The sequence below is a fragment of the Poecilia reticulata genome, chromosome 22 (genome assembly GCF_904066995.2).
Source record: "Poecilia reticulata chromosome 22, P_reticulata-male-v2, whole genome shotgun sequence".
In the NCBI taxonomy this organism is placed as follows: domain Eukaryota; kingdom Metazoa; phylum Chordata; class Actinopteri; order Cyprinodontiformes; family Poeciliidae; genus Poecilia; species Poecilia reticulata.
In genome coordinates this window covers 5,276,650-5,301,155 of record NC_088851.1, presented here as the reverse complement: position 1 = coordinate 5,301,155, position 24,506 = coordinate 5,276,650, and the positions used below count along the sequence as shown (strand labels likewise).

Sequence of the window (24,506 nt, the reverse complement as noted above, 5' to 3'; positions counted from 1 at the left end):
CCAATGAAAGATGGCTTTCTAACAACTGATAGACTTCATCTATAGGATTTTACGTTTGTTTCTGAACCTCCCTTAATGTGTTCAACCCTGCTGACCTTGTGTTATTATTACACGTAATTTCTTGATGTATTTATGTTTTTTCTTGTTCGTGTGAGGATTTAACCTTTTCAGGCTACTCCACTCGATTAAAATCTCGCTTCACAGCACTGTTTACTTGGATTGCCTACGGTAGATTTTTTCTTTACCTGGCCAATCAGCGAACAGAAGTTGTGAACGATAACGTTGATTTCCTGCGCTGTTTTAGCATAGTTAAACAGTTATAACAGTTATAACAATGGCAGCTGAGGAACGGAGCGAAGCCGTCCCGTGTTGGCCACGCTTTCAAATATTTAATTAACATTACCGACTTGTTCAGCTCAGAACTTCTCTCTTTGCTATGGAGGGTTGTTATTTACAGAGTAGTAAGTTTCATGGCGTCGAGCTCGCATATTACATAGCTCACGCGCAAACGTCAGTGATGTCGGAAATAGATGGGCTCCCACATCTGGTGAGAATTTTACGGCAATCGTACCTCTAGGAATATATTTTGAAAATTGGTGACATGCACTGTTGTATATTAAAAAAAATCCAAAAGGAATGCCATTCCTGAAACTTATTAAAATTTAACGAGGTTGAATCAAATTTTCATTTGTAGTAATGTGTAATATGTCTATCAGGGTATCAATTTGTTAGCAACTTAAATGTAGTAACATGCATCCAACAAAGTTGTCATTGACACCAATGTACTTTAGCTTTTGACATAATTTATGTAGAGAAAGAAGCAATACAAGTTAAATATGATATGAAAAAACATTTTAATAGATTCAACATAAAAAAAAGGAAAAATAATTTTCTATGCAAAATACAAGCAAATGTGAAACAAACACGATCTTGTATTTTTGAGAATGACAACCATAATGCCAAACAGATTACAGAAATTATGACAGGCACTTAAAATCTAATTACTGTGTAGTTTCCAAACAATCACTGACAAAAACAAAGACAAATTCTGGTCCTTGTAATCATGGATGGACATAAAAAAATATGATTTATCATTACAACAGGAAGAGCTGAAGAGTTTGTGTTTATAACTGAACCACACAGAACAGGAACAGGTGTGGAGAACACATTCTATACCTCCATTGGAGGGAAGCGTTGAGTTTCACCATAAAAAAAAAACAAAACAAAACAATGTTTTAAACTCAGAATATTAAGAGATGATGTGCTTTTTGGACCTGTAGTTTCTGTGCACATTTCTCAATGTGCACCAATTTCTCCTCACAGACATGCACTGGCCTGAAGGCACTTCAGTAACGCAGATGACAGTAGGTGCATTTGTACAGCAAGTGGGCTCTATCATTCATAGCCAAAAAAAAGTGTATAATATTACATTAGTGATATATAAGGGCTTAATTTATGAATAAAACACATTTTGTATGCAACACCTTATAAAACATTAGTTGCTCTATTATTAAAACCTCCAGATTAGTTGAACTACATTGAAAAAGCTTATTATGCAAGACAGGAAGTGGATGTTAATAATAGCGTTTCACCTTAACCATGTAGACAAGAGTTCAAGTGACAACCCATTCCCTCTAATTACCTGTGATAAATACACCTGGAACTACCACTTTAAATGGCGTAACTAACTTTTCATCAAGTCTTTCTGTTCATCGTCTCTTTGGGAAACCAATTAAGAACATTGTTGTTATATAAATATGTTTCATGTAACAAACAGTGATTCTAAAAGGGGCAAAGTAACATTTATCATTCATTTTGGTACCTTTGTGTACAGCCTGGAGTATTTTGGCCCAGAACCGATTGCCCACACATGGGTAGCGAGCGCCATTAAGACAAAACTACCTACCAACAGGTACTTCTAATGAAATTACCTAAGGCAACACTTCTGGATTTCCTTGGAATTGCCAAATACGACAAAAAGGTGCAAAAATACTAAGCTTGCCAGCTTTTCTGCATCCAACTTAAGCCACGGAGTACTCAGAAAACCTCCAACATTCAACCGGCGTACGAGAACTGAAAACTCGTACGCCGGCCCACATGCAATAATGTACCAGTAGGTGGTGCAGGCAACGCTGCTTTTAAGAAAAAACTGATTCCTAACAATCTAAAGTGCTTCTGATTGCTGCAGCAGATTGACTTTTTTATTCATTTTTCTTCCTTCAAAGAGGGATCAGGACGGATGCAGAAGTCCCAGCAAGGCTCCGACAGCACCGAAGTAACCCTGGGAAACGAGAGTTAGACACCACTGTTAGTCCAGACCAGACACTGGAAAGTTTGAACAGGCGAGTTATTGGGACTGAAAATTGTTTGCCTCGACTCTTTTCTGTTCAAAATAAACCAATTGGTGACTTACCTCGTGACGAAGAAAGAGAGCCTTGAGCTGGCCGTTGGACCAGTAGTCCATAGCGTAGGCCAGCAGCTTCATAGAGAGAATGTTCACTCTTAGGAAGTTCCCGACAAACACCACTCTCTCAATGTTCTGAGCAAAAAACAACAAGAGGTCAGAAATAACAGCAATCAAACAGATTTTGTTTAATAAGAAGTAACGGAAGCGTATAACGTTGCCCATGACAATGGCGTCGTGTGAGCTCCTCTACGCCGTCATAGCCCTGTACAATGCTGCTTGATCAAGACGCCACAAGGCAGCACCGTAAAGAGGCTGAAGGCAAAAAAGGAATAAGACTTGAAAGGTCTTCCCCAGCCATTTTACACCAACACCAGTCTGAACACACAACGGGACCACATCAGCTTAGACCAGAGATGCACCAAGAACCCGGCTGGAGAGCCCAAGAAGCTGGTTCTCTGTGTTTTTCCAATCGTTTAGAATTCAGAATTTTTTTATACCATAAAATCTAATTGTTTTTCAAGTAATAACATTTAAGTTGAAACAATCAAAATGTTATTGGCTCATCTTTGATTGGCTGATTGTCAAATTTATCAAGCTTCTCAAGCTAGCGTAGCAGCTGTGAAACAGATGAGTTTCTGACCAGAAAGAGACCAAAGGAACCGTCTGAATCCCTGAGAACTTTTGACCCACTAAAATCAGAAGTCACGCTAAACAAATGTGTTCCTGGAGTCTCTACCCCACCAGATCATTGTCCCTCTTCACACTTTAAGATCGCTTTCTTACAAAAGGCTAGACCACTGTTTCACAGTGGCCCGTCCCAACACACACAGTGTGACGTCACCTCAGCTTCCAACATAAAGGACTGATTGCTGCCTTTCCAATACCTTCTAATAATATTGGTTCAAATAAACTGGAATTGACTAAAATGGTTAACTTTCAGAAAACTAATTGGTCAGAAATTGGTGACACAAATTCTGATTGGTGCCTCTAGTGCCAAACATCACTGCTGCGCTGCAAAAAACACAAAATCGCACCAAGCATTTTTCTAGTGCAAATATCTTCCACACACTTAACCATTATTACCCCATGATTGCTACTAACCTCATTGAGAGCGCACATTCTGGTAATGGAGCCGATGTTATTGGTGATCGTGACTAGCGTTGCCCGAGCCAGGTCCTCCTTAGACACAGACTCCCTTTTTTCTTTGAACATCATGCTGCCAAAACTACAAAACAAAGAGAAACAGAGTTGTGAGACAGATGGAGACCGCCTAAGTCCAGCCAGTAAACCCAACGGTGCTCAGGTTCTCTGCTGAAGCTCTGACGATGCTGGAAGTCATCACAAAACAGGCTGGAGACCAACAATAAGAACGGTAGAAGGAGCTGTAAACCGCACCTTGAAGCCACAGTCCAGCCCGGCAGTCCAAACCTCTCATAGTCTCCTCCGTAGATGTCCCGGACCAACTTGTCCACATGGGTGCTCTCCCCCTGAGAAGCCATTTCTAGGGCTTCCTCGAAAGTCGAGCAGCCAGTGAGAAGGCAGCACAGGCCGAGGAAGGTCCCGCCCCCGAGGCTGTCGACGTAAATGGAGGAAACAGACATCAGTGAAATTCTCTGGGATTTGGTTCAATAGTCAACTTTATTCAGTAAGATGTTACAAACTGATAACAAAAGCTACGAGAAACAATGTCAATATTAGCGTTAGCATCAACGATAGCATGTAGAGACGTTGCAAAGTGACATCACACACACACACAAGAACCCGCTCCCCAGCTCCCTGCTGGGAAGAAAAAAAAAAAAGAAAAAGAAAAAAAAACAACACTCGTCAATGATGACTACCATGGGTTTTAACAACTTGTCAACATAATGCACTAAATCTTAAATGTACCCATTTTATAAAATGAAAACAGAGAGGGAAGTAGCTTTGCTATGCTTGCTTGACTTTGACAACCAACATGTAGATGAGCTGTGGAATTCGGCATGATTCGGTTCAGTTAAAAAATAAAAATAAGGCGACCCACACACCAAGTCTGACACATCATCAGTAGAGCAGGTGTTTAAATTAGCTAATCAACCACCGCTGTGTTCAGATCATCACTTTCTAGTAATTGCAAAATAAACTTCAAGCCTGAAAAAAATAATACTGCATACCGCACTGAATGTGCTGATCTGATCTTTGTGTGGAAAATGTTTGCATGTTTTTTGGTGCTTAACCACAATGCACTGGAACGTAAGCTTTATCTGTCTGCAAGTGGAGTTGTTGTCAGTCGGTTGCTATAGCAACAGACCTGTGTATAGAGTAGAGCAGACGTAGAGAGAGATAAAAAAAAAAAAAAACGAGTCATTTTGAATTGTTTTCCACAGTTTTTCTGTGATATTTCCCTATATCTGCAGTACTGGATAAGTGCCTTGCAAAAAAAATATTCAAATCCCGAGAACTTTTGTACATGTTATGTTACAATCAGAAATTCCAGTGTAGGCCACTGGGAGGAAAGGTAAACATTCCTTACAGAAGGAAAATGTTTCCACAGTGGGCTCAATATGCATGTACATCAATAGATTGCACTAAATTACAGTCAGGATGGCCCCCATCAACCAGTTAGAAGGCAGCTGGGTTTGCAGTGGATTTCATTAAGACAAATCAGCAAAGACATCTGCCATTTGTAAATGTATTTACATCAAAGCTGCACAAATTGATCAAACCGCAAACATGCAAAATGGGTGATAGATGAAGATTGTGAAGTAATGCTAGAGCCTAATATTACATTTACTTGTTACCGATGTAACAAGTAAATTTCCCCATGGTGGGACTAATAAAGAATTATTCTATTTAATTGCAGCTGCATCATAATGGCGTTTTTAATCGTCAATATTTGTATCCAACCCAGCATCTTTAAAAACACCCCAGAGGTCATAATAATAATAATAACTCTACATCTAAAGTTACAAAGCAGCAGAAAGGGCAAATAATTTCGCTGCTGAGCATTACCTGGTCCCGGTGACCCGCTTGTAGTTGTTCTCGGAGTAGACGGCCAGGATGCTGACTCCGGAGCCGATGTTGACCAGCAGCAGAGGATAGTGGTTCTCCAGTGTGTAGGGCTTCTGAGCGGAGTGATCCAGGTCGGTGGGGTTTTCAAAGTAGTAGCACTCCGAGGGGCCGCTGGTGATCACAGAGTCGATGTACAGCACCCCCCGAACCAAACAGTCTAGCTCGTCCAGCTTGTGGAGCTCCAGGTCGGCCATCTTTGTTTTTTTTTTATTGTCGTTTTAAGAAAGAGAGAGACACAGCAGGATAAACATAATTTGATGCTGCTGAGAAGTTTACAAACACTTTTTTATGGCCTTAATTTTTTTTGCAAGCTAATTTTGGCTACACCAGACAAGTGTTTATTGGGAATTTTCTCCAGTTAGCTTAAAGGAGCTAACTGGATGTGTGATGTGTTTTCCAGGGATATAAAGAGGAGCAGAAGAAGCAAATGTAGTAGATTAGCGGTGCTAGCCAACAACTGATTGTGTTGTCCAGGACATGATACTATAAAATATCATCTCCGTTGCCTGGATATTGAACTGTTGGCATGTCATGACAGTCAATAAACTGCTACGACAACATTCTTCCGTCAGAGGCCTCCTCAGATTTGTTGCAAAACTTACTGCTACTGGAGACCCATCCATTCCCATTTTTAAAAATGTGTGAAATCTTTTTTTTTTTTGGCAGGTTTTGTGTGTGTCACTGTAAAAAGATAAGATGTTAGTGTAAGAAATCAAAATGGTTCATCTACTCAACCAAAGGTCGATGTATTTTTAATGACCCTTTTGCAGTTGCTATATTCCGAGCTGCAAAAATAAAGCAGACAAAAGACTGCACACCCACCGTACGGAAATCGGACTCGAATTTGTAGGCGCCACCTCCCGTGGCACAGAGCGTGGTGTGGAGGCTGGAGAAATGCTTGTTGCGGCCCATCTGCATGAAGACGGGCAGGTCATGAGTGGGGAAGCGGATGAAGTGCAGGTTCCCTGTCCTGCCGCACAGCGACAGGTCCTTCATCTCCAGGTGCACATCCCTGATGCCGGTGGTGCCGTAGGCGGTGTTGGATGTCAGGTAGTGCCGGATGCTCCGCAGGCTCTCCACCTCCTCTTGCTCTTCTTCTGCAGTGATGTCTTTGGGCTCAAAATACACGAGTTTCACCAGGGTGCCTCCGATGTCCATCCCAAACCAAGGAAATGCTGAAATGTGTGGAGCATATGCAGAGACATTTTTTATTTAAATGTTTTTGTTGTTAATAATGTAGAAATTATAGAAAATTATGACTGACATTTTGTTTGAGTGGGGATTCATTTCATGTGACACAACTAGCCTAGAAAATGGTAAGCAGCTTCTTTCCTACAAGGAGTACAGTGTGTACCGCGAACGCCATCTTGTGCAAAATAAATTCTGGCTTTTTACTGCCTCTATGGCTCATTTATATCATGGCAAATGCCAAAGGCGAACGGATACCAAGTTTCACACTCACAACAGCCTATCAACCATCAGCCTGTAAGAAAATACGCGACACCATAATATTTCATTATTAAAACAATTTCAGTGCCCAAGGTTTCTTGTATGTACCGCCTTGTGTTTTGTGTAGATGCAGCAACCCCCTTTTTCTTTCTCAGTATATATCTGAAGCTAGCATTGTTAACACCTACGCGGCCTTGTCTTCTTAAACGAGTCTCTCCGATGCCACGGGGTCGAGTTGGACGTTCGCCGCTCGGATGTAGCTCTCCCGGCGGACGCGGCAGCCTCATTTTGGGGCTCGTTGCTAAAGTAACCGGGCATCTCCTTGTTGCACCGCGGCAGCTTCGAGGGCGTTTCGTCTTCTCCGTCGACGATATCATCGTCGCGTTGATTAAACGCCATTGAATGGCTAATTAGCTACATATATGATTTAAGTTGCGAATAGGTGAATAAATGCCTATAATTTGTGGGGTAAATACAAACAAAAGCCTCGTAGCCGAGATAATTAGCTGGATATCTGGAGTCGTAAATGGCTGAGCTACACGTCCTTTTTATGTTCGCTGTCAAGAGAGATGTTGGGCGGGGCTAAGAGTTGATGGAAGGAAGTGAGAACCAATCAGAGCGTGAGTCCACCAATCTATAAACTCATGTCACTTTTCCTGGATTTTATCACACTAAATAACCCAATTAGAATGGACATTTAATTTTATAATTTTGGTAATAATTTTGTAAAGATTATAACTCAATAATTGCTTATTGTATTTATTTTCTAATGATTAAATTTTTTACAATCAAAACATAGCTAACTGTGATTCTGATAAATAGAACACTCATAAATTCACGGTTGAATCCCCTCCCAGCTAATGACAATTTTAAATATATCACGTGCTTTTGTGGTCAGCCACATCAGTTCAATATTTAGTTGAACCATCCGTCCGCAATGCAATTTCACCTGTAAGTCTTTTGGGGTATGTGACGTCTGTGTCAGCTTTGAGGCTTTTTTAAATTATTAAATATTTGGCTTTTCTTTTTTGAATTGAAAAATAGCTCAAAATTAGTCAGAATTTGTGAAGTAGCAATTTTCAGGGTCTTCCACATAGTTCTCAATTAAACATGCATATGGACTTTAAATAGGCCTTTGTAACACATCTGTTATAGATTCTATCTTTTCCTCTATGTCTTTTAACCTCCTTTTTAATCTGCTGACACGCAGAGACAAATCAGACAAAACCAACAATACGTTCATCTGAACTATTGTAAAATGTTAATATCAAAATGTTTTACATAATGTCTTGACTTTTTGGTTAACTTCTTTTGAAAAAGATGAAAGTATTCTTTAAAAAAAAAAAAAAAAAGCAGTGGTTTCAGCCTAATTATATGCCCCAAATAGAAAAAAATCTGTACAATAATAACATTTCCTTTGGCATTGTTGTCATTTTTGATAAAAATTCTTTGTAAAGTTTCATGTTCCCTTTAACCAACAAAACACTTTCAGTTCTATGCCACTGCTAAAAGTTATTAGGAGCCACTTGAGGGCCTAAAGAGCCAAATGTGGCTCCGAAGCCGACCCAAGCACCAGATAGACACCAAGTTATGTTTCCTCACATGCGAAATATGTAAAATATACATAAAATTCAAATTGTATCAATGTATTTTATTGATGTGCATACAAGTTCAGACAGAACCCAAGATCAAAACCTGAAGAAAAACAATGAAGACACTCCAGTATATCTTCAGCTATGCAGTTTACATGTGCAAAACATAATGAATTAACTCTTTAAAAAGTGTACTTTGTTTATCGACAAACTATTTACAATAAAATCTTTCACCTTTACATCATGATTCAGGAGACATTTCTATCTGAAGGAAAGCAACCTGTAAAACCAAATATGTCCACTAGATGGCAGAAAGAACGATTTAGCAAATCACTGATTAACAAACTGCTGAGGATCCTCCAAGTCAGCCAGGATGCTCATTTACACACCTTAAAGAATGTTTATATATATTTTTTAATATAATGCAGTAACATTAAGTAAATTTTCTGTTACACATTAAAACATTTTAACTGATAAAATCATGCAAGAATCAGCAAGTTCTAGTTAAAAATCCATCTTAATACATAAACCCACAATCTACTTGTCATAAAAATACTTTGTTAAAAGAAAATTGAGCTAAAATTTGAAATAGATTGTTTTTTTCCTTGAGAAGAAGAACAAATAAACCTGATTCCTTACATAATATTTAGGCTTTTTAAATTTTTTTTAGTTTTTCTTAATAGGTACACACCTACGTAGAGTTAATGTGTCAAATATGTACAAATAAATATGGAATACTTCGGGCTTTTGCAGCCCAGCTTCCAAATACCGACAGTAAGTAAAGAATTAAATATGAAAAGCTCCTGCTTCCCACTTCTCCCACCTCCAAGATAACTCAAAGAACATACAGTGGCTTGTGAAAAGTATTCCCACCCCTTGAACGTTTTCCTCATCTGATAAAGTTTAAAAACATCAATGTATTTTTTAGAGATTTTAAGCGTGTGTTACTCTGGTATCCTTGAATGAAATTCAGTGCAACAACTTGGCAATAGAGGTCTTTGCTAGGTCTAGGTACCTATATCCAGTGATCATTAAGGGTGAGGCATGGTTCACCACAGACATGCTCACTCTTAGAGGCACTTGGAACAAACCAATGAACCTAACATGATACCGTTTGGACCATGGGAGGTAGCCAGAATACCCAGAGAGAACCCATGATGCACATAGAGAACATGCATACCTCAAAATCTGCCAGGATTTGAACCCAAGGACTTTTTTGCTTCAAGGTACTGCAAACTACCGCCATACTGCGGACCATCATGTTTCATTTAGGATGCATCACCCCAGCCCTGTTTAGTTCGTTTTAATCGAACCCTAGTCTGTTTGCCTGGAAGGTCTGGTTTGTTTGGGGAGGTGTGACTGCGTAATCGAACTCTGATCTCAGTTCGGTTGAAGTGAACTCTGGTGCGGTTCGAATGCATATGTGGATGCAAGCAGACCAGAGAAAGATCAAAAAGCAGGAACTGGACTATAAGTCAGGGTATTCTGGGTAAATACAAACAAACAAACATGTGTATGTATCACTAGCGAGAGAAATGGCTTGTGGTCTTTTGCCAAAGACAAAAGAGAAATCCTGCAACCGCTAAAATCTGACGCCACTCCATTTTTGTTTAGACGTTGTGAAGAAGGAAGTTGCGCTCAGTGTCTTATTCAGAGGTTTTTGTGTCATTTCCTTCAGTGGTTCTTGGTGCAGTACCCCCACCCCCAGGTGAGGGAAGGAACAGGTTTTTCAATTAGTTGGGATCATTTGACAACGCAGTACAAAAGCGAACCGCTCCAGCTGAAAATATAACAAATATCGCAAGTTTAGTATAAAGTATAGATGTATCACATAAAATCTCAATAAAATGCATTTAAGTTAAAGTGTGTGAATACTTTTGTGAGACACCATTATTTTTCATCAGGCACCTTTATAAAAACCCACATTTGAAATAACCTGAAATGCCACCTCACCTCAAAGCGTCACAGCTAATGTCAAGAGTTTGGATTTGGGTTTTTTTTTATTCCAAAGTCAGTCATTCATTGCTGAACACCAACAACAGATATGAATTAATGACATGATCAAAGGTCTGGCGTGGTAGCTTTCATTACTATGGGTAATTATTAAACGTCTGTCCTGTGCCCTCTCGGTGCAAGGATGATTCTCAGTCACTATCCTTATCCCCTTAACGCTTAAACTTCAATGCCATCAACAGAGCGCAGGCCCCCACTCCAGCTCCGATCAGAATGTACTTTCTTATCGTGGATTGGCCGTCGCTGGGGTCGGGAGGAGTGGTTTTCTCTGAACTGGGCAGAGGCTTTGACTCGATGGGGGTGTAGCTCTCGCTATGGAGGCTGTTAAAACTCGACGCAGTGTCATCTGCAGCATTGACGCTTGCAGAAAAGCTTCCTTTGACCGGTTCTCCGTTGACGATTTGAAGTTGTGGCTCTGGAGCTTGGCCGTCACGATTGAGGATGGATGGCATCTCTGCTACATGAACTACGTTCTCCGCCACGTCGAAGCTCTGGTTTGGAGACTCGTAATGGTTCTCCTCTGGTTCGCTGTGGTCTGGAACAATCCCGTTCTCCTGATGCGGTTCTGCTGAATTGGGCTTCTCAATTTGAGTAGTGCAGGAAGGAAGGTCTGACGAAGGGTCACTTAGTTCCAGTCGGGCACTGTCGCCGGAGTAAGGCTGCAGCGAGGAGCTCTGTGGCTGGACTGGAGGACTGGGGTGATTAACTGGTTGGATGCTGACGAGCTGACCAGGTTTGCTCAGGCACACCGAGTTATCATCGGCATCTTGATGAAAGACGTTTCTCTTATCGGCAAACGTCTCAGGAGAAGAAGAAGCTTCATTCTGCGGTCTACTTTTAACAGCCTGCAAGGAAAGAACGACTTAATGTTAAAAAGCATCCAATATACCTAATATGCCTAATATGTAATATGAGATGCTTATATGGTGGATTGTAGAAGCTGCAGAGAAATGTTTTATCATGTCTCTGGCATTAATTTGAGCGAACGGCATTTATATCTACATCGAAACATTGCATTGTGGAGCTCATAAAGGCTTTTGAAAACAAAGGTACCACAAAAACAACAGCAGGTAGCACAATGTTTTTTCTTCTAGATGAAATGGAGTATCGAAGGTGTTTTTACTGACCTGAGCAATTGTATGTTCAGCGATCATCTGGGGCTGCAGAGGAATCTTGTGTGCTGGTGGGGTCGTGTCCTGCACTGGATGTTTCTCTGGAGTCAGAGTTAGCACAGATGACCCATAAGACACGTCAGAGCTGACCGACGTTAAAGACGGACTCAGCTTTGTGGTGGCTGCTGTTTGGAGATGATCAGCTCCACTTTGAGGGACCGGATGTTGCTGCTGCTGCTGCTGCTCCTGAGAGGAGGCCACCATGGCAACAGCAGCGGCCACAATGACAGCGGCGGCAGCCTCTTTCCTCCCTGCGCCAGTATCACCAGATGGATCCTGGACATCAGACTCTGAGTTTTCCTCTGGCTCCTGGTGGGGAGCGTGTTTTCCCTCGGCTGTATGCTGGATCTCAGGAGATGGGGGCGGAGTAGACGGAAGAAGTGGAAGCTCATCCTGAGCGGGCGGCTCAGAGATGGGTTCAGGTGGGGAATCGGCCGCCATCTGAGGGACTTGCCGCTGTGCAGGAGCGTGGACAGGAGCCGGGGTCTGAGAGGCTGGCTCGGGTGGAGCCGGCTGAACATCTGCAACGCTCTCGGAGACAGGCAGCTGGCTGGCGGCTGGAGCCGGGTGGACATGAGCCCTGACCACGGTAGCTGCAACCGAGCCTGAGCTGGGATCTAAGATGAAGCAAACAGTGGCTAGGTTAAGACGAGAGCTCTGTGGAGGATAGACATCAGAAATTATACATCTATTTATATTTACTTTTTTACTCAGGTTGTTAACATCACTCACAGAGTCACAAAGCTTACAACTTTATCCTTTCAAAAGATAAAATACAGTTTGATCAATTTTTATCTATTTCTACCATCAATAGCTATGTTTCCACTGAGCAAACTGAAATTATGAAAGTAAGTTCACGCCATTTATTGGAATTTATCGTGACAACAATAGATCGGAATTATTATCAATAAATGATACACGATATGATAAATATCCACTCCTAGCAGAGATGTTCTTTCCTTCAGATCTACATATAACCCACAACACATCCTACCAGCAGCATTCATGGAAACATTAATAAACACGGTGTTAGAAGCACCTTGGGCACTCCTACATTAGCTCTTAGCCAGTGACGCTGCTTCAGCTTCAAGTGCTGTACAGTTAATAAAAACAATAACGTCAAGTAGCAGTAACATAAAAGAGAAGCTTAAGCTGTCATTTACATCAATACATGTCATAATACAAAGGCATAAAGATCACATAAATCAAGATTTCAAGCTCCAGATTACAGATGTCAATAGATGATAAAGTAACTTACTGTTACCCCGTAGGAGGCAGTTGTATTCTGTTTGGATCTCAGCTGCAAGGGTTTTGTGCTCACAAGCCTCTAGCGCCTGGATGAACTGCTCTGGCCAGTTCTCCCTCCTCTTCAGACAGTCCAGGAGAAGCACCATGGCATTGAAATTCCCAGACGTTTCCCGTTTGGCCTCTATGTTTTCCTACAATCAGTTTAGAAAAGAAAGGTTTTCTGGGGTAGTTATGACACATCTAGCTCTGTGTTTTCTGCAAAAAGCTCTCATCAACTGAATAGCTTCCATGTCTCTGATTAAGAGACATCACAGTATGATGCTGCCACCACCATGTTGGATGTTTTAGACTTTTATGGCTTTTACAAATCCGTCACAATCAACAAAATATGACTTTTCTGGAAAAAAAAGTGAAAGCTAAATATTTATGCATTTTATGTTACATGTTTTATCTCAACTTTATTGGAGTTTTTTGAGATTTAAAAAAAAATAAAAAAGCCACATTTGGATGATCATAAAAACGACTAATGGGCTGAATATTGTTAATAATTACTCTATATTTAAAAAATAAAATATGTAAGTCTGAAACACTTTTTAGATGTTTATTGTGAAATATTTTAAAACTATATGTGACCTTTCCTTTCACTTCACTAATGTGAGTTACTCACTCTGGTCTATCACAGAGAAATACGTTGATGTTTGTAACGTTACAAAGTGCAATCAAGTTCAATAGCTGTAGATACCAAGAATGTATTCCATTCTGACTGATATATTTTGAAGGCTAACTTTGTTTACAGAGACATCATAATACATTGTATTTATGGTTTTGTTTGTGTCTGGTCTTTTCATTTTCATTTTATTTATCGATTTTTGTTGTTGTGTTTAATTTTGGATATTTAAAATATCTTCCAGTTCCAGAGTAAAGTATTCTTTGTTGGTATTTCAGAGGACAAACTTGCATTATTGCGCCATTATTAATATATTGCTTGAAAAACTCATCTCAAAATAACGTTATTGTCACAGTAATTTCTGGAACTATCTAACGCAAACTTCGTTATTGTGACAGGCCTATTGAATACTTTGACAACGTCCTGTGTTTCTATAGCAAAACGTTGGCAACTTACTAAGGGAATAAACCTCATCTGTACTATTTTTATAATCGATAAAAATAAACAACTCCACTTAAAGTAATGAATAATTAAACTTACCCTGTCATGAGTCGTCAGGCAGGGGAGGTACGGTGCTATTTCTCTCACTTTCACCTTGCTAACAATGGCCGGCATATTCTGCCGCAAATAACCATTATAAAGTTGATCGCTAGCAAAAGGCATCTGGAAAGTTACAGAAAAGAGAAAAAGAGTTAAAAAGGCACTTCATGCATTTATTTACATTCATTAAAAAAATAAACTTAGACACAAACTGCAGCTGTGGCAAAATTTACTTGTCTCCACTTAACATGAAAAAGATCTTAGAAAAAAAAAAGACAGTGAAGGGATTTTCCATCAAACGAAACTGAAAGTGAAAGAGAAAATCACAAGGCCTTTCTCTCCCCATCAGCAATGAAAAGCAAAAGTAAGGGCCGACTCTTTGGGCCTGACCGCACCAGGCTTTTAGATTCAGATTTAAAAACCGCCTCCTGTTTTCAAGGTTGGTTGAGAGCAAGCAGAGGCCTCTGCTGGTAACTCAGCAAACGTCCGTCTGTCTACGGTTTAATATCTTCCGAGCTTCAACACTCATTCCCAGACACTTCCACGCATTTTCTCAGACGAGAGTTTGGCCACAGGTTTTGTGTTGGGTACATTTTAAATCCCCTCTATTTGTTTTTACCTAAACAGACTATTTACGTAGTTCGCTGAAAGGTTCAGTCAAACGGTGGCATTTTCAAACGAAGCGGTGAGAGGCAGAGCTGAACAGGAGAGCTGTGTAAAGTTTCTGAGTTATTTCGGCAACATTTCCTGGATCAAATAAAAAAAAGAAAAAGAAAAAACCTGCCTCACACTTTGTGTTTTCCTGCATGTGATCTCATCCCAAAAATTAAAAAAATAAAAACAGACAAAAAAAGACAAAAAAATCAAAAATGTTCAAATGAGATATGAAAGAAAACAGAAATCAGGAAAGGTCTGATGGGTGCATTATTATTATGTGTTTATTTTCAATCTATTCATTATTCAATGTAATATATTAATTATTAAAAGTTTTGGTATGCTGAAAAAAAAAAGACAGACTGGGGCTCCAACTTTAAAAAAATTAAGTTAACTTGTGACATTAAATCAAATTAAGTTTGTCAAAATAAATTTATTTAACATGACATACTTAATAAACTTAACATATTTACTTGGCTAAACTTAGTTTGATTACTTGTGACAAATTTTTAAGGTTGGACAACCTGTTTTCTTTTTTAAGTTTGGGCTAATTACTACAAAGTAAAATATTCACAAAATAGAAAAAAATTTTTTTTGCATATTCTTGCAAAACTACATATATCCAGTGACCTTTACTCAAAATGCACATTTTGATTAGTTTCATAAGTTATAAATATTGGATTTACTAAACCTAGCTAAATACAGCAAGCATTTTCAAAGAAACAGGGATGTAAATCCTGATCTTATTGGCAAAATCATATTCTATTTTACTGGCAAACCTGCAAAAGACAACAAAACTTTAAAGTTTTGGATGTTTAGATGTATAATTATTTACACATCCCTTTCCAGCAACAAATCGTTTATTGTTGAGTTGGTAAAAGAACATTTTTTTGTTTCTCAAGTCCTTTTTGGTCCTATAGGTTTAGACTGTTTTAATAGCAGCAACTGTTGCAGTTGCAAGAATTTAAGAGCAAAGTCTCCGTAATGTTATTAGCCAACACAGGACATGGTTTACCCCACATGGTTACAGTGTCTCACAGTCATAATACTCAGAATCCAGGCAAGGAAACAAAAAAGAGAAAAATCTTCAGAGTGTGCATTATTTCTAAGGAAGCATTTAAGTGTAAAGCGCTGAGAGATTGCAGATTAACAGGACAGGGAAGGTGTTGTCAGAAGGGACAAAAGTGCACCTTGGGACAAGGGCAAATTATTTGAATGACCTCTAACTGCCAAGTTAATGCCATTTTCTTGGCAGTCTCCTTGGCTCACTGGTGTGGGTCAGATTTCAAGCAGAGCAGATCTGCACAACTACAGCTACATAAACTGGTTATGACCGCATGAAGTTCGAAGGAGAGGCGAATCAGGAAATCACTTATCAAACTCGCCGAGACATAAAACAGCTGACTCAGTAACTTATTTGGTTATAATGGGCAGTAGACATTCTGCTTGACAAGTTTCGAGGTCACTTAGTAAGGTCAGCAAAATAGACACATTTTGGTCAAAACAAAATGTAAGTTACTAGCCTTATTATTAGTCTACTAAAACTTGGGTTTGGCGACTAAAAAGAAATAGCTACAAACGTTGGTACTGGTTTACAAGAGGTTGTGACACATACAAAACAGACACAAGAGTCGAATAAACCCTAACAAAATACAGAAATGTGACGCTATAAATAACCACGAGGACTAGCTAAAGAAACTAGCTCATAAAAGTTGTGCTCGAGCAAATGAATAAATACGACACAACCTAACTTCAACCAGGAAGTACGATAATGACAATAAGCATTCCTCCTGCGCAGAGTTTACAGGTGAAACGGCGAAAAAAAAACATCAAATAAAGCTCACCTTGCTTGTTCAACACACTCTAATTTGTCACCAGTTCACAGTCGCTGTTCCTGCTGTCACTGACTCTTCCTGCGCTGCGACCTGCTCACACATCTGCGCGGCCGTGTGCCCAGGAGTCGGTTCGCGCCTTTCTATTGGCCGAGAGGAACGTCAATTAAAAACACGCTCCAATGGAAACGTTGAGTAGTCGACGTGAAGGCGGGCCTTGATTTATCCGCACCCTAACTGTGACCTTACAGTGCTGTGCGCCTGTATGGTGGCAGAATTATATTGAGTTGCGATTTCTGGTAAAAATCTGTCTAATCCCACTTCTTCATTCAGACTAAAATTGAGAACGAGAAAGAAAGCGACAGAGAAAAACAGAGAAAGAGAGAGACAGAGAGAGAGAAAGAGAGACAGAGAGAGAGAGAGAGAGAGAGAGAGAGAGAGAGAGAGAGAGAGAGAGCTGTCAGTCCAAAATTATTATTGTTGTTGTTGTTTTCATGCAAAACAACATGTTCCGTTAATTAACAAGCAAACTGAGTTGTACTTTGTCATTAAATTGTATATAACTCACGAATAGCAAGTTACATGCTATTAAATTGAATAGTAATTGTAATGAGTTTTTCCAACTTCTTATAAGTGGGTGTGTACTGAACATTACAGATTGTGCTTTAGTTCCAGAGCAGGCCACTAGGGGTCAGGATGACACAAGGTTAAAAAATGTATAATTAGAGAAAGAGAAATTTTAAGATTATTACCATAATCTTAAGATTATGGTAATTTGCTTAATGTAAACGTACATACAAAATAATAATATTAATAATAATAATAATAATAATAATAATAATAATAATAATAATAATAATAATAATAATAATAATAATAATAATAAAGTATACAGAACATGTAAAAAAAAATGCATTCCCGTGCGTACATAATTATTTTATAAAAACACACACAAAGCCTTTTAATGTTGAAAACTGATTTCTACAAAATGATGACAATTAAATAAAAATCAAATAAGTGATTCCATAAATATTCACTCCCTTCAAGTCAGAATTACTCCATTTATTTGTTGAAAATGAAAGCAGGAACCATGTTTGAATGAGGAATGAATGAGGGAATAAGCATGGGTAAATCATAGAGTAGCGGTTCTCAACGTGGGCGGTACCGCCCCCAAGGGGGCGTTCAGAGGACGGCAGGGGGCGCTGGCGGACATTTTTACAAAAGCGGTGCGCTGGGATTCCTTTGGGGGGCGTTTGGTCGAAGATAAACTTTACACCTTAATGCACAACAATACCAGTTTAGACTTTGAGCAACTTGCTAAAACTGTATTGTGTAACATTAAATCATGCTTGGCTGCAACGGTATCGATGGCAGCTCTTCTTCTATTCAGTGTTTGTTAGCTTCTGTTAGCTTTTTGGCGCAGCTCCGTTCTCCTGCTACTGGTAGCTTCACCGCATCTGTTCAGCGTTACACTGGCTGATGTCGTTGCTGTGATTCACTTTGTCTGGTACTTTTGTACATATGTTTTGGCTACTCTGTGATCATGTCAAAGCAGCAACTTGTATTAAAAAGTGCTTTATTTCCGTTTGAAAGTTGCCTGCTTCCATGGAAGGACAGCAGAAAATCGCTCTTATAAAATCAAGATACCCTCACTTTGTTTCCCTCTGAAAAATGAACCCATTTAAATAAAGAAATCCCTCCATGGGTGATACCACGATAGAGGGCGTTCATTTTATAGAGTTAACACAAATTGTTTCAGTTGTATAAAAAAGGTTTATGTCAGTCTGCCTTTTCCCCATCGATACGCCCTGCACCTTAGAGGGTTAAAAAATAAAAAAAGACGCGCACTTTGCGCAAAACTCTAAAACAGGTGAAGCGGAGCGACGATGTGAATTATGGCATAAAAACAGAGAAGCCGACGCTGAACAGTGAAAAATCAACACATGATGATTAGGCGGCGCAGCAGGTGACGATATTACTGGTGGTGAGCGTCAAGAAAGGATAAAAATAAATCTAGCAACAGGAAAGAAACTAAAGTGGACATAGCAATAAACCAAGAGAGGATAATACTATTAAAAGAAAACTAAATGGAAAAGAATGAAGAACAAAATGCAAGAATAAACTAAGAAACTAAAGTAAATACAGAGGAATAAACTGGTATGGCAAGACCTTTTGAGCAATAATTAATACAAAGGACTGCATGGCAAGAATAAACAGACACTATTTCCAGATAAAAGGTAAAATAATATTGTTGAAGTGCCATGGGTTTGTTGAGACCACATCTAGTACTGAGAATAAATATATCTTACAGACCATAACAGTAAATAACTGATCACTTATTTATGTTTTTAATTAGATTTGATATATTTATTTCTTCAATATTATTTTTCATGTCAGTGTTAATGTCATGAGGCTGATGACTCCATGACACTTTCAATTTGACTCATTAGGATTTGATTAAGAACCAGATTTGTTCTTTGTAATTTCTGTCCAGTAAAACTATTAATCTATAAATCAATAGACAGGTAAAGATATAATCCATGTTTCTGTCTCATATTTGTATGGCAAATATGAGACAGAAAGGATCTGGAACAAAGGATTGTTCCAGATCCTTTGGAACAAAAGTTCCAAAGGATCTGGAACTTTTGTTTTTCCACTGAAAGCTCTGGTTTGCACAATAAATGCAATGTGGGTGACGTTTTATGGATGATACTCTGATGTCCCATTCTCCTGAAGGCAGCACAGAGCTGCACCACCAGAAACCGACAGAAACACTGAAGAGAAGAAGAGTTATGATTAATGTAGTTACAGTTCTATCCATGTTTTAATGTTGCAGAGCTCAGTCGTTTTGCAAATAGATCAAAGTTTAAACTGGCATGTTGAACATCTTTCATCTGGTTATTTTGTGGAATATTTAACAACTAGAAAATGGCACATAATAATAATATTTTTCCACTCTGATTGGCTGCTGTTAGGCCTACAAATTTTAACTTGAATTTTCATTGCATTTTTCATAGACACGTGTGAAAATAATTTCTATTCCCAGGACTTTTTTGTTCTCTGGGAAATTATTTTTGATGATAAATACAGAAGCAAGCATAAAAATCAAAACATCTACAATAGTGATAGTAATATTAATAATAAAATAATGGTCAGTGCAAAGTAGCCTACAAATTCTTTGGTGGGGGGCGGTGAGGGACATGGATAAAGGCTAGGCTGGCCCAGAAAAAGTTTAGAAACTGTCATAGAGCGAGGTGAATATGTATTTAACCAACAGGTGGCGCCACTTGCAAATAAATCCTCATCTGAATCGGCGTTAACCAAGGACTAAAATGAGTGAAATGCATTAAGTGGAGCCTCTGCTACCCCGCTGCGTGTTAAAAACATGACGGAGATTAGAGGACGGATTAGCGTCATACCAGGATGTTGCTCATTATCGTGTTATTTTTGGATTAAATATGTCTAAGCCAAAAAGTGTTTGTTGCCCGATAGATTTTCTGCTACATCCATTGATCGTTTCCCCAAAGCAGATTCAGCAAACGAGGATAAACAAACCACGTTGTCCTCGCTTGTTATTGTTGCAGTCAAAGCGTCACCAGTTTCACACATTGAAATCAGTTTTTCTCCTCCTGGGGAATCCCCACGGCCCGTGAAGCGCTTTCATTTCGTCCCCGTACGGCTTTTAGAATGGCTTTGTGAAGTCTAGCAATCATAAATGTAATTTTCCCATCGTGGCAGTGGAAGCTGCCACCCAACCCCCTCCCTTTAAATTAGGAGTAACTGAAATAAGTGATAATAAGCTGTGAACAAAACATGAAATAAACAAGTAAATGGGCAGACTGACCTTGCAAACAGTGTTGCCTTAATTCTTCACTATTTAGAGAAGCAAATATCTTGAATTTGAAGCTCCATTTTTGCTTAAAGGTATATATATATATTTTGGAAACAGTTGCTTCTGTGACCCAAATAGTATTAGAATGGTGATAATGCTGGAACATTACAATACAACATAACACAAAATATTGTTTTTCTGTTTTAAACGCTAGCAGTTAGATCTTGTTGAACTTTTAATTTTTTCAGAGAAATCATGAAACTGTGGTGGGTTTAGTGAGTATTATCGCACGGGAGCACGTACGTGTAAGCTGTCACGAGGTTTGACCAAATTGCAGACTGGAGTTGGGAATGAACATGATGAAAGTTCTTTGAAACAAATCCTCGGTTCAACAGAAGAACCGACGAGACGACAAGTTTGAAACATTGAAGAAGAAAAAGAAATGGCAGAGTTGTAAGGAGGGAGTGGAAATGACAAAAGAGACAGAAGAGCTAATTACAGGTAAGTGGATGCAGATGGGGAAGGAGCAGGTATGAGGAAACAAGGACATGAGTAACAGCTGGGACAGGGAGCGGAATGGTAGGTTGAGGAGAGGTGCAAAAAAAAAAAAAAAAAAAAAGTCATCATTTACAGATGGACGTCAGACAAGGGTCCCTGTCCTCCCCCCGTGTATTTCTACATGGTGGACATAGGCGGCGCTGTTCGCCTGCTGAGCCACAAGGGCCATCGCTGTCTGGCAGCGTTCATTCTGAACAAGTGAAGTGTAAATAGAAAAACAGGTCAGAGCCGACAGATTTGGCTTCCCATGAGAAACAGGTAACACGAGGAAGAGAATGTACCACAGCTGCAGTGAATTCGGCTGCAGAGGGAAACACTTGTGTGTATTTTTAGTGAGGTTTGATCAAAATTCAAGCGGAAAGCTGTTTGTGGTTCTTATTTCTCATTCGATACAGTCTAAAAATAATAATAATGAAACATGCTTTTCATGCAAGCCGACTTCCTTTTGTGCTGCAGCTCCACATGCAACCCAGATCTGGACGTCTCTTAAGTCCTTTTTTTTTTTTTTTTTTGACTTGGACCTTTTTGTAAGTTGTTGCAGGACAGAGGACACACAGAGCCCAACAAAGCAACGACGAGAGCCTGAGGCAGCATCACCAATGCACCACGGTTGAGTGACGAGGGGGAAAAAAAATAAAAGAAAGAAAAAACACACCAAGTGCTGCTTTACAGAAAGAGAAGGATGCCATTCTTTTCAATGGCTTCAACCTTAAAACTCCAGCTTCTCTGGCATGACATGGAACATTTAAAACAGTTTTTAATCCCTGCTTTTAACAGTGACTAATCTCTCTGAGGTTACCGGCTCTCTTAGAAGCTGGTAGTTATTGATTTTTTGAGGGGGATCGGATTCAGGGATGCGTAAATATACAAGACAGACTGGGGACTGCAACATACATAACCCGAAGGAGTGGAACATCATTCTGTGTTGTAAAGAATCAGCCCCACTGAAGCACAAATCTTTGTGACAGTGTTTTTTTTTTTCTTTTTTTTTGCACCAGTAGATATTGTTTTGCTTTCAGATGAAACAGGGCTGGTTTCCATCACTGGAAAACTTAAAGAAGATTCATCTGAAATCTGAATAAATGAGTTGGATTAAACCAATACAGGAAACATGGGAGCATTTCAAACTGTTAAGCAGTTATTGGTTTAAAATAATAATAATAATAATAATAATAATAATAATAATAATAATAATAATAATAATAATAATAATAATAATAATAATAATAATAATAATAATAATAATAACAACCAATTTTCTACAACTTACATAAGTATTTAAAATGCTTTCCAAATTGTTTTTTTTTGCCAGTTTATTCATGGCTTTACTTGTTCAAATCAAGCTTATTTGTCACACCTGGTTGGACAAAGTTAAAGTTGGTTTCCGATTCCAGCTTCCAATTCAGGAAATGGCTAAAGGATGATTCCACCTAATTTTTCACTATCTTCAGCATATTTGACGTGCTCTAGTTAAAAAAACTGCAACGCAGAGGTTCTTGAAACCTGGACTGGATTATTTTTCAACGAGCAGAATATTTGAATCCATGTTTGTTATTTATTTTGTCAAACCTTTATTTGATTTGTGAAACTTCACTGAAGTTCAGATTACTATTCACACTCGTTCCATAAATTCAATTCAAATCCAGAACCCATTTACTAATCCCAAAGGGAAATTAAATGTTGGTGTAACTCATTAATTCTTCAAACAGTTATTGTAGCTGGTGATGGCTGTTGGAAGGAAAGATCTTCTGCAGCAGTTTGTACTGCACTGAATCCAGTACCGAAGAAAGAAAACTCACCATCAGTCATCAACGACTATAAACCTGCAGCCCCGACATTCCACAACTCGAAGGTCCTGGAGAGACTCCTGTTTTCCCACCTGAATTAGCAGACAAGGATCTAGCAAGACTATCTGCCGTTTGCTTATTGCCGTGGAATTGGAGGTGATGGTGGCATCATACACCTGCCTCAGCAAACCCTATGGCACAAGACTGTCTTGGGAAGGCAGAGTGTCTTCAGTGAGAGGCTTCTTCTTCAGATTCAGTGCAACATTCAGTAAAATGTAAAATCTACTAAAAGAAAACGTCTCGTACTGAAGTGTAATACTAACCCTTTCAGCGATGCCCAGGATTCTAAACTTGTGAGTTTACTGAAAATAAATCTTAACCTGTCGTTCACAACTTTCAACTTAACATGATCTGGAAAGCAGAAAAAGATAAATACTTTTTGATCGTAGGGTCTCTTATTGGTTTTAGAGTGAACTTACGCTCTGCTTACAAAGCTATTTTAGGCTCTTTTTTTTATGGATCAAGTCAGAAGCTGCTGAATATGCTTTTATCCTGGAAGCTGTTGGAATCAGCTGCCAGATGTGCCTTGCTTCCTTTTAAGGTTGTCAGAGAGGCGAAACATTTAGGTCAGCATTTATACATGTGTTTCTGCCTCCAGACATGCTTTATTATTTTACACTCAACACATTACCATGCAGTTTATTTGATTTATTTAATTTTAATATGTTTTTATTTTAGTATTGTAAGGATTTTGATACAAACCTAAAAAAAACAAATTAAAAAGAAAAAGAAAATGTGGGCGGGGCCGGTCTGGGAGTTTTCCCTCCCACTTTGCTTGATCGCATTCTGCGCCTCAATATTAAAGGGACGTTATTATGTCTTTTCTAGGCACTTTATAGCACAGTCAAGTTTCTGCGTTACTTTTAGTTGTCATAAAAATTGTTCATAAATCAAATATGACTTAAAACAAATTTGACTTTGTAATTTAACACCTTTAAATTGGGTCTCTGTCTCTTTAAAAACTCCTGCTCTTTCTGAAGCTCCACCTTCAGGAAGTCGTCAAAACTTTGCTGCTCTCTTAACCCTTTCATGATATTTTTATCAGCTTTGACTGAGAAGTAGCTCATGTAAAGAGCTCAGATGATCCTCAGTTCCACCAGGTTGTAGGAGCTGAGTCGGGCAGTTGCAGGGGGAAGGCTGCTCTGTGAGATGTCCTATGTGGATGCTCATGTCACACGTTTTAGGTCTAGAAACTTTACTTGTGGAAGAAAAGTTATTTTGTGCTTGATGAATCATTTCTCTATTGATCTGATCCTATATTTTGGGACATTATCTTATTGGAATAGCTGTCAGGCCATTTTGAGTTCAGTGAAAATCTACCAGATTTGTACATAATCAACTGGTAGCTGGCTGCAGCACCATGAGCCAAAGAGTTTATGGTGCTGCTCCCTCTAACAAGGTTCTCAGAGCCTTTAGAAGAGAAACTGGCCCACAGGATGAGAGATCCTCCATCATACTTAACATAGATAATGAGGTGCTTTTCTAGATATTCATCCCTTGTTTTACATCAAACCTTAGACAAACCGTACTGACATGTCTGACCTTCGAAAGCATTCACACCAGCCCTGTTTAGTCCTCTTTAATCAAACTCAAGTTTGTTTGCCTAGAAAGTTTATTTGGGGAGGGACCGTCGAAAAATCCAAACTC

At 39.1% G+C, this 24,506-nt stretch overlaps 2 protein-coding genes across 3 annotated transcripts; both read right to left on the bottom strand.

Moving 5' to 3' along the window:
- Positions 1-835: 835 nt before the first annotated feature.
- On the bottom strand, positions 836-7,490 carry pank2 (pantothenate kinase 2). Of its 2 annotated transcripts, none has more exons than XM_008398819.3 (7): positions 7,093-7,490; positions 6,278-6,630; positions 5,396-5,649; positions 3,836-3,979; positions 3,509-3,632; positions 2,414-2,539; positions 836-2,281 (listed from the first exon to the last, which is right to left on the bottom strand). In XM_008398819.3, the coding sequence occupies exons 1-7, from the start codon at positions 7,301-7,303 to the stop codon at positions 2,231-2,233; spliced, it is 1,263 nt and encodes a 420-aa protein (XP_008397041.1). In that variant the 5' UTR covers positions 7,304-7,490; the 3' UTR covers positions 836-2,230. The 2 variants fall into 2 exon arrangements, with proteins under 2 accessions (XP_008397041.1, XP_008397040.1); XM_008398818.3 differs by having other exon boundaries at positions 3,803-3,979; positions 7,093-7,489.
- Positions 7,491-8,534: 1,044 nt separating this feature from the next.
- mavs (mitochondrial antiviral signaling protein) lies at positions 8,535-16,772 on the bottom strand. The gene is made up of 5 exons (XM_008398817.2): positions 16,635-16,772; positions 14,137-14,259; positions 12,940-13,120; positions 11,637-12,298; positions 8,535-11,354 (listed from the first exon to the last, which is right to left on the bottom strand). Exons 2-5 carry the CDS (start codon positions 14,257-14,259, stop codon positions 10,662-10,664), a joined length of 1,659 nt encoding a protein of 552 aa, XP_008397039.2. The 5' UTR covers positions 16,635-16,772; the 3' UTR covers positions 8,535-10,661.
- Positions 16,773-24,506: the final 7,734 nt, after the last annotated feature.

What these genes read in the sequence shown, in the direction of transcription:
- pank2 (XM_008398818.3), bottom strand. Translation starts at nt 7,303, where the DNA reads ATGGCGTTTAATCAACGCGACGATGATATCGTCGACGGAGAAGACGAA. An exon ending in GGCTGGACTGTGGCTTCAAG is followed by an intron (nt 3,633 to 3,802) that starts GTGCGGTTTACA and finishes TTTGTTTTGTAG; the next exon opens with TTTTGGCAGCATGATGTTCA. An exon ending in CTCTCTTTCTTCGTCACGAG is followed by an intron (nt 2,282 to 2,413) that starts GTAAGTCACCAA and finishes CTCGTTTCCCAG; the next exon opens with GGTTACTTCGGTGCTGTCGG.
- mavs (XM_008398817.2), bottom strand. Translation starts at nt 14,259, where the DNA reads ATGCCTTTTGCTAGCGATCAACTTTATAATGGTTATTTGCGGCAGAAT. An exon ending in CTGCCTCCTACGGGGTAACA is followed by an intron (nt 12,299 to 12,939) that starts GTAAGTTACTTT and finishes GCTTCATCTTAG; the next exon opens with ATCCCAGCTCAGGCTCGGTT. An exon ending in CTGAACATACAATTGCTCAG is followed by an intron (nt 11,355 to 11,636) that starts GTCAGTAAAAAC and finishes CTTTCCTTGCAG; the next exon opens with GCTGTTAAAAGTAGACCGCA.